The following is a 14787-nucleotide window of genomic DNA, read 5'->3' as shown; positions in this document are numbered from 1 at the left end:
TCATTCAAGACCAATTATACACGGACTGGCTCTTCAGACGTTGTGTGCCATTATCCTTTTTTTTAAAATAGAATGTGCTGGAACAGTACCTTATTCATGGTGTGTTTGTGTGTGTGTCTGTGAACTCGAAAGTCAGATTCTTACTTAATGTTATTCCCAATAAAGTCAGGAACAAGACTATCACCACTACCATTTAACATTGTACGGAACATATTACCTAATGCCATTAGACAAGGTCTAAAAAAACTAAAGGCACAGGAGCTGGAATGGAAGAGGTAAACTATTTCTTTTTGCAAATGATAATAATTATATGTCTAAAAAATTCAAAAGAAAATAACGTAAAAATAACTACAAATAAGATAATTTAGGAAAGTTGTAGTATATAAAATTAAATACAGAATCAATAACCTTAATATATACAATATCCAGCTGAAAAATATACTAGAAGAAAGGACTCTATTTATAAACAACAATAAAAATATCAAGGCATAGGGCTTCCCTGGTGGCGCAGTGGTTGAGAATCTGCCTGCTAATGCAGGGGACACAGGTTCGAGCCCTAGTCTGGGAGGATCCCACATGCCATGGAGCAACTAGGCCCGTGAGCCACAACTACTGAGCCTGCGTGTCTGGAGCCTGTGCTCCACAACAAGAGAGGCCACGATAGTGAGAGGCCCGCGCACCGCAATGAAGAGTGGCCCCCACTTGTCACAACTAGAGAAAGCCCTTGCACAGAAATGAAGACCCAACACAGCAAAAATAAATTAATTAAAAAAAATCAAGGCATAAATTTAACAAGAACTGTGCACTATATGCAAATGAGTACAACAACCAAAAAACACCCCATATTTGTAAGATAGAAAAGTAGACTTAAAAAAATGGAAACACATTCCATGTTCTTGGGTTTGAAAACTCAATCATAAAGATGTTAATTCTCCTAGCTTTGCTTATAAATTCAACTTGATTCCAATAAAAAAGAGCATTTAGTGTCTGTTCTTTAATCTGGAGTTAGACACCTTGATTTTAAAGTTCTTATGGAAGAATAAAACAGCAGTAATGGCCAGGAAAAGTCTGAAAAAGAAAAGCAAAGTGGGAAGAGTAGCTCTCCTAGATATTAAAACAATTTATAAAGCCTTCATGATTAAAACAGTGTGGTATTGGTACACAAAGTGACTGACAAACCAATGGCAAAATAGAAAATCTAGAAAGAGACCCAATATTTAAATGTAGTAGGTAATAAAGACAGGTCTCAAATCAATGGGGGAAAAATTAATACTAAAAATAAATGGTGTATGTTACCAAATGCTGGCAAGGATGTGGAGCAACAGGAATTCTCATTCATTGCTGGTGGGAATGCAAGATAGTACAGCTACTTTGGAAGCCATTATGGCAGTTTCTAACAAAACCAAACATGTTCTTACCATAAGATCCAGCAATGATGTTCCTTGGTATTTATCCAAAGGAGCTGAAAACTTACGTCCACACAAAAACCTGCACATAGATGCTTACAGCAGCTTTAATCATAATTGCCAAAACTTGGAAGCAACGAGCAACCAAGATGTTCTTCAGTAGGTGAATGGATTAAAAAAAACTGGTACATCCAGACAACGGAGTATTATTCAGTGCTAAAAAGAAATGAGCTATCAAGCCATGAAGAGACATGGAGGAACTTTAAATGGATATTACTAAGTGAAGGAAGACAATCTGGAAAGGCTACATGCTGTATAATTCCAACTAAATGACATTCTGGAAAAGGCAGAACTATGGAGACAGTAAAAAGATTAGTGGTTTCCAGGACAGAGGGGAGGGAGGGACAAACAGCCAGAACACAAAGGGTTTTTAGGGCAGTGAATAGTGAAACCATTCTGCACGATACTATAATGGTGGATATATGTCGTTATACACTTGTCAAAACGCATAGAATGTGCAACACCAAGAGTGAACCCTAATGTAAACTGTGGACTTTGGGTGATAATGATGTGTCAATGTAGCTTCATCTATTATAACAAATATACCACCCTGGTGCCAGGTGGGGATTTGAAGGTGGCTGGGAGAGTGGGTATACAGGAACTCTGTATTTTCTGCTCAATTCTGCTGTGAACTTAAACCTGTTCTAAAAAATAGTCTATATAAAAGGGAAAAGGAAAATCGTGTTTGGAACACCTTGATAGCCATATGGAGAAAGGATAAAATTGAATCTGTTCCTCATAAGAGATACTGGGATAGATTCCAAATGGTTTAGAGATCTAAATGTAAAGATGAAGCCATAGCAGATTAGAAGAAGTCACAGGTGATTTCCTTTTAACCAGAGGACAGGGAACACTTTCCTTAATCGGTCTCAAAATCTTGAAGTGGTAAAGATTGATAAATTTGACCACATAAAAATAAAAGCCTTTGCATGATGAAAAACATCATATCAAACTCAAAAGACAAATGACAAACTAGGGGAAATATCTGCAAGTTATAGACAACAAATATTATTAGCCCCTAATATTTAAAGGACTACTTCCTGTGTGAATTGTATTTCAGAGAAACCAAGTGGTTCATGAGAGAAAACTCTTATTTATAGAAGAATTCTAGCTAATATGAAGAATAAATAATAGAATTAGAAAATTATCATTTTCAATCCCTAATTAAATAATCAATTCAGCCCACAGTTGTAAATGGATGCTACAACCATTAGATAATACATTGATGGGAAGCCTTCAATGGAAGGATGAGGCTGATAGTACCAGAACCCACAATGGAGCTGAGTATTACTAAGAGTAGGAGAACCAGACATTTGGGGCAGTGGCACACCATGGGGTGGACTGGAATTCCTGAGAAAGAGGAATTCCATCCCTGACATTGTTTAGAATTGCTGGCTCAGAAGAGTAATAAAAAGCAGATTGGCTTTTAGTTGGTTTTCTTATTCTTTAAAAAATTCCTACAGATAATAGAAGCCCTATTGTTTGCACCTGTCAAGTACTACTCCCACTGCCCCCACCATCTGGTATGCCACTGATTATGTTTCTTCTGATAGAGTGAAACATGAAGTCCATATCAGGTACTCTTGACTAGAAAATTGAACTTAGGAGAAAATATCTGCAAATCACATATCTGATAAGGGACTTATATTCAGAATAAATTTTTAGAAACCCTTAACTCAATAATAAAAAGACAAATCACCCTGTTAAAAATGAGCAAAATACTGATATCTAAATAGACATTTCTACAAAGAAGTTATACACATGGCCAGTAAACACATGAAAAGATGCTCAGTATCGTTAGCCACTGGGGAAATGAAAATCAAAACCTTAATAAGATATCACTTCATATCTACTAGGATGGCTACAATGAAGTGACAGACAATAATAGGTGTTGGCAAGCATGTGGAGAAATTGGAATGTTCATTCCTTGCTGGTGGGAATGAAAAATAGTGCACCCGGGCTTCCCTGGTGGTGCAGTGGTTAAGAATCCGCCTGCCAATGCAGGGGACATGGGTTCGAGCCCTGATCTGGGAAGATCCCACATGCCGCGGGGCAACTGGGCCCGTGAGCCACAACTACTGAGCCTGTGCTCTGCAACAAGAGAGGCTGCGACAGTGAGAGGCCCGCGCACCGTGATGAAGAGTGGCCCCCACTCGCTGCAACTAGAGGAAGCCCTCACACAGAAACGAAGACCCAACACAGCCAAAAAAAAAAAAAAAAAAGTGCACCCACTTTGAAATGTATCTTGGCAGTGCCTCAAAATGTTAAATACTAAGTTACTATATGACCCAGCAATTCTACTCCTAGGTATATACCTAAGAGAAATTAAACATATGTTTACTTAAAACCTTGCTCACAAATGTTCATAGCAGCATTATTCATAATAGCCAAAAGGAGGAAACAACCCAACTATCCATCAACTGATGAACAGATAAATGAGCTGTGGTAGGATCCACACAATAAAAAGGAATGAAATACTGATCATTCTTATGACATAGATGAACCTTCAAATATTGGGTTAGCCAAAAAGTGCCTTCGGTTCTTAAGTAAAAATAAAAGACACATTCTTCATTTTCACCAAGAACTTTATTGAACAATGTATTCACCCTTTCGTTCCACTACCTTCTGCCATTTTTCAGGCAACGTCATAATTCCATCTTCCTCAAACTTTTTATCATTTTGAGCAAAGAACTGTTCCAGATGTCTTTTACAGTTTTCCAGGGATTTGAAATTTTTTCCATTAAGAGAATTTTGTAAAGATCTAAGTAAATGGAAATCCGAAGGTGCAATGTCTGGTGAATATGGCGGATGAATCAGAACTTCCCAGCCAAACTGTAACTGTTTTTGCCTGGTCATCAAAGAAACATGCGTTTTTCTGTTGACTAATTCTGGATGCTTTTCGTCGAGTGCTGCTTTCAGTTGGTCTAATTGGGAGCAGTACTTAATGGAACTAATTGTTTGCTTTTCCAGAAGGAGCTCATAGTAGAGGAACTCCCAATCCCACCATATACACAACATCACCTTCTTTGGATGAAGACTGGCCTTTGGTGTGGTTGTGGTGGTTCATTTCGCTTGCCCCATGATCTCTTCCATTCCACATTATTGTACAGTATCTACTTTTCATCACCTGTCACAATTTGTTTTAAAAAACAGAACGTGTTCATTATGTTTAGGTAGAGACTCGCATGTGGAAATATGGTCTAGAAGGCTTTTTTCGCTTAGCTTATGTGGAACCCAAACATCAAAGCGATTCACAAAACCAAGCTGGTGCAAATGATTTTCAACACTTGATTTGGATAATTTGAGTATGTCGGCTATTTTGGATATTTTGAGTATGTCAGCTATCTCCCGCGTGGTATAACGTTGACTGTTCTCAATTAATGTCTCGATTTGATCGCTACTGACTTCAACTGGTCTACCCAACCGTGGAGCAACGTCCAGTGAGAAATCTCCAGCATGAAACTTCGCAAACCACTTTTGACACATTTGATCAGTCACAGCACCTTCTTCATACACTGCACAAATCTTGTTTGGCATTTCAGTCCCGTTTTTACCTTTCTTGAAATAATAAAGCATAACGTGCCAAAAATGTTGTTTTCTTTCATCTTCAATATTAAAATGGCTACACAAAAATTCACCAATTTTGATAAGTCTTTTAAAATGCACGCTGATATGACAGCTGTCACATACAATCTAACAAAATTGCTTCGAATGAAGTTAAAGACAACTAAGTGCTACTAGAGCCATCTTATGGAAAAAACCGAACGAACATTTTGGCCCACCCAATATTATGCTACATGAAAGAAGCCAGTCACAAAGGACCTCATGTGATTCCATTTATACAAAATGTCCAGAATACAAAAGTCCAGAGAGACTGAAAGTAGATTAGTGCTAATGAGTATGGGATTTCTTTTTGGGGTGGTGAAAGTGTTCTGAAATTAGATAGTGTTAATGATTGCACAACTCTGTAAATATGCTAAAAAAATCAAATTATGCACTTTATTCATTTATTTTTATTATATAAGTCTCAAGTGTACAGCATTATAAGTTGACATCTGTATACACTACAAAGTGATTGAACTGTACACTTTAAAATGCGTGAATTGTATGGTATATGATTTAGCAATAATACTAGTATTAAGGAAAAAAAGCTGAATGTGAATCTAATCAAGCCTATGGATCTAACTACCATTTATAGGAAATACAGGGAAATTCTTGATATGCTTTCATGAAGACCCAGTCAAGTTTAGAATGTGACACATTCTAGAGGTCAAATGACCCGGTTTCTCAAATGCATCCATGGCAAGAATAAGGTGGGAGGGGGACTGCTATAAAATAAAAGAGGCTTAAGGGAGATGACAATCAAACGTAATACATGGGCCCTGTTTGGATGCAGATTTGAACAAACCAACTCTCATTTTTGAAACAGATATGTTTGATTTTAAATAGAGTAATAAATTAAAGAAAGAAATTACTGTTGCTTTAGTTAGTTGTGATAATGGAATGGTGGTTTTTAAAAATAAGTCTTTTCAGTTAGAAATGCCTAATGAAGTACATACTGGTCAAGTGACACAATGTCTTGAGTTTTCTTTAAAATTTTATAGCAAAAAAGAAAGTAAAAGTAAAAAATGAGGGGAGGGGGAAGAGCTTTGTATCATTTGTAGGATCTTGCAGCTGGGTGATGGGTATAAGGGAGTTCTTAATGCTATTTCCTCCGCTTGTGTGTAACTTTTAAAATTTCCATAATAAAAAGTTAAAAGGAAACTAAAGAAAGAACAGAGCGGCTCCATACCTATTATGTAGGCCTTACAGTGAAAGGCAGGGAAAGGAGGAGAAGCTGATTTTTGAACTTTCTCTCTTTGTATCTTTGAAAGTCAAGTGAAGCTTGGACATCAGGGCCAAGATAGATCACTGAAAGTATCAGGAACAATTAGGACAGTGAGAAAAAGGTTTAGATAAAAGAGAAGAGAAAATGTGCTTAACATAAAGAGGAGAAGTGAACCAGATAACCATAAGAAAGATTAAACATCCAAAGATTTCTTGATTGGAGGAAAATTCCCACAGCTCCTAAATCATTAATATAAACTTTAGAGAGAAGACGCTAGAGAAAACTGAACTGAAAATTGAGAACAGATATCACAAATTACATCCGCTACATAGAAAAGAGCATTGTTTTGTTTGCTAGTGTCTATACAAGGTCAAACAATTAGATGGTTGGAAAAGTCTTTTTTGAGAGCACACTTTAGTTTTCACCTAATTTCTTGGTGTCATAAAAACACCAATGTTGTTTCTCTTGTAGCTAAAATTCTAAACTGACTAGTGATGGCGCGTAAATGTTTAGTTAATGTCAACACCTAAATAAAGAACATTCTTTGAATACCTCTGTTATTTTTCCCTTTAGACACTTGTTAAATTTGTAGAGAAGTTGCCTACAACTGTGTGTGTGTGTGTGTGTGTGTAAGAAAAACAAAATGAAAAGAGTTTCAGGTCCTACCCTGATGGAATAAGAATGTAGGAGAGTCCATACTGCTGCCCTAATACAGGACGATTCCTACGACCTGAGTCATAGGTAATTCACCACGTAGGGCCACATTTTAAACTCTATCAGCAAGTACAGGGGAAAAGGGAAGGAACGCTTCTCTTCTAGAAGCCAAGGGCAGCTGCACACCACGTGAGTTGGTTTCCCAATCTTCTATTCAAAACCCTCTCATTTGCATAGAGGCCCAGTCTCAGTGTATGTGATTTGGTTTTCTCCTTTTTTGTGAAGGTAGCCCACAAGCGGAAGACCGAATGAATGTTTGATTTATATCCCAGTTCTAAAAAAGATTTAAAGTGGCTTACAATATAGAATAACATAGAATAAGCCAGGTAACATTGAGAAGAAGAAAGGAAAATGATACACTGGTGAGTGAAAAAAAAAAAAAAAAGCAAGTTACAGAGCAGTCTGCATAATACCCCACATATGAATAAAAATGGATAAAAATATTAGCAGAATATATACCAGAGAACATACGCTAAAATGTTAGCCATGGCTATGTCTGGGTAGTGGAATTATGAATCATTTTCATTTTCTTTTTGGTGATTTTCTGTGCTTTCTTTTTAATAATCATGTATTATTATTATTATTTTTTTTTTCGGTATGCGGGCCTCTCACTGCCGTGGCCTCCCCCGTTGCGGAGCACAGGCTCCGGACGCGCAGGCCCAGCAGCCATGGCTCACGGGCCCAGCCGCTCCGCGGCATATGGGATCCTCCCAGACCGGGGCACGAACCCGTATCCCCTGCATCGGCAGGCGGACTCTCAACCACTGCGCCACCAGGGAGGCCCTAATCATGTATTATTTTGAAAACAGAGGAAAAATTTAAAAAGGAAAGTGAGAAAGATCTCAATTTGGTATGCAGGAGACCTGACCATATTCACTAAATGTATGTAAGGGTAGGGACCTAAAATAGAACAAGCAGTGGAGCTAATACATACACTGAAGGTCTATGTACCTGCTCCATGCGGGCCTATGTTTTGTCCTTAAGCTTTTTAGTAGCACAACTATTTCTCATTAACATTGAAGTAATCTTGTTATGCACCTTGATAACTGTACCTTTTGCTTAATATCCCCACTGTTCAAGCTTCTGAGATGAAGCTTGTCAATAATAATTAGCCATTGCCCCCCAGTCATGTTACTGGTGTGATGGAAATCTAAATAAAGGGACATAGAGGTGCCTGATTAATTATCTCATTGCTCTGCCCTGATTGACGCTGATATCAGGCTATTTCACTACTGCCCAGATTACTCTTGGTTATTACATAGGTTACCTGTATATTAGACTAAAATCTGAACAATCTTTAAAAGGAAAAAGAGACTAAAAAATTCATTTGTAATGGAGGGGACTGAAGTCATTCATGAAAATTAGCAAAGATCCAAAAAAACTGTGCAAAGAGATTGGATCAAGCCTCATCAAGATCTTGTAATAAGATCTTTATGGGCCAATTCCAAACTTCTCTAATTTCTCTGAGCTGATAAAAACAGAGGTTCACTTAAACACGTTCCCAACGGAAGGGCGGCTTTTGAGTGCAGGGGGTCCCCGTTAGCCTTGGGCAGCAGCGGTACTGCCGGTGATGCCATCACAGCCATTGACTGTGACCCTCCCTCCATGGGGAAATCTCACATCCTGGGTGACGGGTGCTACTGCAGAACATTACCTGCCAGAACCACATGACCTGCGGGAAGCGGGTTTGTTGTCAAGCCTTGCTAGTGGCGATGCAGGCCATGATTGAGACACAGAAGTGCAGAGTGGGGATGTCACTGAATCAGCCATCTTCTGAGAGTAAATTAGACCCTTGGAGGAGCTACACTGACTCCCGGAAGACAGGAAGGTCCCACTGGTAAAGTATTACTCCTTTTTCTTTGTCACTTCTTTCATGCCCCTGTTTTTAAAGTTTCTATCTACTTAAGCGCCTTAATCTCAGGCCATAAATAGAATTTTAATTTGTTTGGTTACTTATTTACATAAATATTTATGATAGATAATATTGTGTAAATATTATTTATTATTTAAAAATCTAGTATTCATCCAAAGAACTTTAACAATCTCTGATACTCTTTGGATAGAGCAATGGTGAATGTTACAATTGCAGAATTGGTCTCTGAAGACAACTCTGCAGGTGTCCCATTAGGGGCATGTGACATATGGCTTGGGAACAATCCTAAAAATAAACTGTATTATTAACATAATGGTGTTAAGTCGCTTTGTGTTAATTAAATAGAAGTAACACTACCAAACATATCAAATATATACTTCTAAAATATTAATAAATATTTCTTTCTTCCATTTCTATTACTGTTTCTGATATGTAACAGGTGAGCTACCCACATTTGCAGAGGGTTTTCTAGCAGGAAAATTGCGTTTCTGTTGCTTTTGAAATGCAGACGTGTGCTTTGCCTGAGATTATCTGTAATGCAGATGATATGTTATCAGAAATATTAAAGTAAAATTCAGTACATTAATCTAGGAGGAAAGCGGACTTGCGATTAGAAGCTGAATCTGAGTATTAGCGGGGAGTGATATAACCGTGAGGAATACTAGATAGAGCAAAAGAAAAACCGCTCGGGTAGGCGGATTTATGAGCTGTCATTTGCTGCCAAGAAGTCCACCTCAGTAGCAGTCATCAGAAAAGCTCCTCTTTCTCTCCTAAGATGGTCAGCTGGAGTCCTCAAGCCTCCATTTGCTCCCCCTCTGAGTCTCCAGCAATCTATAGGTCTTCATTCATTAAATCAAATTGCCAAAAAACACTTTTTTCCTATATAATTTAAAATATCAATTTAAAAAGTGAATATTGGGGTTCAAAGGCATTAACTTAAAAATGATTTTATGGTGCCAGATAAAAAGGAAGTTGATTTATGCAGGGAAGAACCAGTAGAGAGATAAACTGATAACATGCCTTGGGCAACAAACTGTATTGCTGGGCCTTGGTGGCCAACTATTTTGACCTCTGACTATGGCCGGGCAAACAGCTAAGACCAATGTAAGCAGGAGTGGAAAGCAGTGTTCAGACTTAGGGCTGATTCAGCAGGGAGGCAGGCTGGGGCAAGGGAGGACAGGTGGCCTATAAATAGCAGGTGGTCTTGGAAGGTCTATTTATAAGATGGGGAGATTAGGGCAACAATTTGCCTGCTTTGAAAGTGAGTGGCAGGTGCACACGCCAGGCCTCCTTTCCTGCATGCTGCAGCCTCATGACAAGTGGAACTTCTGACTCCAGTGACATTGACAGTCCTTCACTAGATGCTAAGATAGTGGAAAAACAAGGGGCAAGGCACAAGTCTGAGGAAAGCTGCTTTCCTACTGCTGGGAAGAAGCTTTGATATAGAGAATGCATACATTACTAAAAGCAAAGTGATGAATAACTCTCTGGAAAGGATTTCAGAATTTTCCAATTGCCTGAAACAAACATTAATTCCTCTATGTCAGGTTTGTCACCATGAAATATTACAGTATGTTTATACTTCGGTGTTAAGCTTTCTATGTGAACTTCATCTGAGTTTGAAGATGAAATCTTACCAGAAAATGCAAACTATTAACTTTTACTGCAGTGTGATCATTGGCAGGATGCCGTTAATACCTCGGCAGCTTCTTACCTGGTGGTGGCTATCTTTTCTCCCTTTTTCCAGTCCCAAAATACAATACTGTGAAAATCGTCTAAACCAACCGACACCAGACATTTTCCATCGGCTGTATGAAAACAACACAAATGTCAAATGACTCATTTCTCAATGAAAAACCACAACATTTTATATACTGTAAAGAGGAACAAGAAATTGATCTTAAGAATATTATTTAGGCTCAAATATGTTAGGAGAATAATACACTAAGGGGACCTCACTAAATGAAATGCATAACTACTAATAGTGGAGGTTCTCAATGTATAATAACTGGTTGCTGAATCAAATCGCTGACCCAACATTCCAATCTGAGACACAGGGCTGGGGGGAGCTTCTCAGGTAAGTCACCAAAACCTTGTCTATTTTGTGTCAGACAAATCTCATGACATTTACTAGAAGAGCCATTTAACTTTGTGACCCAGTCTATTGCGCTCTAAAAAAAAAACTGGTTCTGTTCAACCCTCCAAAATAAGAGCATTATAGAAACTAACTTGGAAAATTCTTTCAAAAGATGATTTTTATAATTTTAAAAAAAATCTTAATGTCTTAGTTTCCCTATTTCAAATGTAATATGCTTGTTGTAGGACATTTAGAAGATACGGACAAAGGAAATTTAAAAATCATCCAAATTTCTAGGCCTACATCTGATATACATTCTATCAGTTTCTCTACCTAAACGTGCTTTGAAAAGACAAAACCAAGATCATAGTGAACATACTATTACATATTTTGTTACTTGTCATATGATGAACATTTTCCCTTAGTATTAAATATTATTTATAATACTATCAATAATTACTATAATTCGGACAGGTTGTTTTCCAAAATAAAATATATATATATGATATGTAATTGAATTTGAAATCAAAATAGTTAATTTGCTTTCTCATTTCAAGACAGAAGAAGAGGTACAGTCAGTAAGTCTTTCCTTTGCTGCCTCCTCACAAAGCTTCACAGGAGAAGCATCTCAGGTCAGCAGTTCCTCCCTAGTCTGGAGTGGGCTAGGAGACCAAGCTCACCAAGGCTCAGTTTATTAGGGTGTATTCTCTGGTGACACACAGCCAATGGCCTTAGGGTAAAGAAACATGAGTATGTGATAAACCGTTTCTCCACAGCCCACTCAGGGTTTCAACTGGTATTTTCAAAGACAGCCCTGGGGTAGATGCCAAATTAGGGTTGCCAGGGAAAATGAAGGAGCCTAGTCAAATTGGAATTTCAGATAAGCAACGAATAATTTCTTAGTACAAGTATGTCCTTGCAATGTTATATTGCATGGGACATACTTGTACTAAGAAATTATTCGTTGCTTATCTGAAATTCAAATTTAATTGGGCCTCCTGTATTTTTATTTGCTATATCTGGTGACCCTCCTCAAATGCTGGTTAACTAATGCCCAACCCTTGGGTGCCCTTACTTGTTCCAGAGACCCTCCCCTGACCAACTGGGAACGGTAGTCTGCTCCTTTTCTGGAGGAAAAAGGAGAGTAAGAGCCTGGCTTAACAAACCAAATCCTCCCCAATTCTCTACTACCACCAAGTATGAGGCAAGGATTTGAAAGTTACATTAACCCTTTCAAGCTCCTAGACTACAGTAGGTGAAGACATTAACACTTTGCCAAAGCCCTAAATCACCACCAGTGAGTACTATAAACAAATGTGTCTTCTCAATCACTATATGTCCTTATGCTTAAATGTTACCAGGCTTTAAACTGTGCCCCATGTCTTTTCATGCATTTGGGAGAAGGGACTGGTTGATGACTTCCAACTCATTACCAGCAACATTACTTTTCCTGTACCTCTTGGTGTGGCCTGGTTATATTTCCATATTAGCATGTCTCTGTATTTGGTGATTTTGTTTTTATTAGAGAGTTCTCTCTCCCTTTTTAGATCCTAAACTCTTATTTAAGACTTACAGTACTTGTATCACATTTCCAACATGATCCTCGCACTGAGATGGTTTTCAATGAATTCTGATGATACTGGTGACATCAGGAGGATGAGGGAGATAAAAATGGAATATGCCTACGGATGGTACAGAGGGAATGGGAATATTCTGTTATATAAAAATTTTAATCAAAAACACTGCACAGATATTCAGTGTCTTTTTTTTGCATTTCTTAATTCTACATTTTGTTTTCTTTTGTAACCTGTGTAGCTATATTAGTATGTCTTTCTTAGAATGCAAACATCCACACATTTTAAATGATAGGTTTTTTTGTTTACATTTTACGTCTTTTGAAGAAGTCCTCAGGGTAAGTTGATTTTTTTTTTTTTTTGCTTCTTTTTATTGGAATTTCTGCAAGGCCCCATCAGCTTGTCTTCCCAGTTATACCACCTTTCTACCCCAGTTTGTGACTATGAGTAGCAATGAAGCAGCAGAACAAATCTAGAGGTGCCTCAACAACCATAGCTCTTCTTTAGGATGGTGACTTTTTCTTGAATTCTGCAGGTGTGGGCAATTTCTACATACCACACAGTTTGGAGATATAATTGGCTACTTTAATTTTTTCTGAGTTTTTATTTCCCCTCACAGAGGCTTGATCTGAGCTTTGAAAATCCATTGTTCCTTGACCATTTAGTTGGAGTTTCTGATTTTCAACCATATTTTTAGGGTTTAGGTAATGTCCTTTCAAATCTTTCCATTCACAGTATGTATTAATTATGGATATTTTGTGACATAGTCCAGAAATAATTCTAAGGAGCTTAATGTCAACAGTAAAGGGCAAATTAGAAAGAGAAATATTTTACTCAGACAACTACAAGTTGGTCCTGTATTCAGGGCTCATAAAAAATGCATAGGTTTTTGGAACTGACACAATGAAATCACACTAGTCTTAGATGTGCCCTTGTGGAAATCAGTATTATTCAATGAAGGTTTTTAAAAGTATGAGGATGATATTTAGGCTAGAAAATATTTATATCTGAACCTTTCTCTTTCTAATTGGTTTTCTGTTCATGTGGAAGCACTTTCCTGACTGCAAGTACAGAAGCAAAGACAGATTCGTTTTCCCTGGACAGTGAAAATAAATCCACAACAAGTTGCTCAATTAAGTGACACAATATAAATTCATTCCTTCTAGTTGACATAATTTAGAGGTATGGGTTATGTTGTTAGAAATGTTTTTGATTAAAAATGTCATCTTTTTTGTTTGCTTTGGAAGAGTGGCAAGATTAATCTAAATTCCTAGGTATAACTGCTTATCTGCTGTCTAGTTTTCCATCATTTGCCTGCTTTGTATTTCTATGACAATCTCTTTCTCTAATTTCTTTCTATTATCGGTAGGTCTCCACAACACCCCCCAAGATGAGCTGACATGTAAGAGACAGGTGGGTGTGGAGATACGCTGAGGCACTCAGATGGGGCCACCAGCTAGGTAATAACCAATGTCGGTGTCCTGTTTACATGGTTAAACTGGGAAACCTAAATCATCTTCTCTCTCAGCATTTTGCCTTGAACTCCTCACTTCACTACAAGTATCCAACAAGAAGGGATACTCCTGCTCATGAAAGTGTTTGACTCAGGGCTGTTCTAGGAGAGGGGTCTCTTTTCACGAGGGCACTGTTCCACGTGGCAGCCTCTATGCACCACCATGCCCACACCACATTTACACTGGAGAGTGAGGGTGGAGGCAGCTTGAGGCACTGGCCATCGGGTCGAAGGAGTGAGGAAGTAGTAGGGCAAAATGAGTGGTCCAGGTACGACTCTCATGCTAAAAGTTCACACCAGCCCTGGTGGCAGGCAGGGGCAGGAAAGGGCAGGAGGACTGAGAGGGAGAGCACAGCCCGCACAGCTTCCACCAGCTGACGGCCCCAGGCCTGGTGGCTTTCTCACGGGACTGAGAGCCAGGAGACCTAGGTCCTTGCTCTGGATCTGCCACTGTCTGACTTTTAACACAGCCATACAACCAAACTCTTTGGATCTTCATTCTTGGCCTACAAAGTGGTGCAGGCATCTGTTTAAGACTAAAGCTATATAATTATAACACAAGGTACTACTATCAATATAAATTAAACCAAAGAGGCTTCAGGTCACACCTTCAGTAGGGCCATAGAGACCACAAAGATCAATCGACCACAGTTCATTTGCATGTAACCATACATGGTGATGGATCAAATACAGTACATACTTCCTTACTTCCTGAATAGTCCTTAATGTTAGCGCTTTCTCA

General features: G+C 38.4%; 1 protein-coding gene across 1 annotated transcript in view; it reads right to left on the bottom strand.

The window, feature by feature from the left end:
• The window catches only part of EML6 (EMAP like 6), a 341870-nt gene that overhangs the window by 84980 nt on the left and 242103 nt on the right, over positions 1-14787 (bottom strand). Inside the window, exon 16 of the mRNA XM_060116946.1 lies at positions 10596-10689. Coding sequence (XP_059972929.1) covers positions 10596-10689 — 94 coding nt within the window. The remainder of the gene's footprint in view (positions 1-10595; positions 10690-14787) is intronic.

Source organism: Mesoplodon densirostris, chromosome 14 (assembly GCF_025265405.1).
Source record: "Mesoplodon densirostris isolate mMesDen1 chromosome 14, mMesDen1 primary haplotype, whole genome shotgun sequence".
In the NCBI taxonomy this organism is placed as follows: domain Eukaryota; kingdom Metazoa; phylum Chordata; class Mammalia; order Artiodactyla; family Ziphiidae; genus Mesoplodon; species Mesoplodon densirostris.
This window is presented reverse-complemented; position numbering and strand designations above follow the sequence as displayed.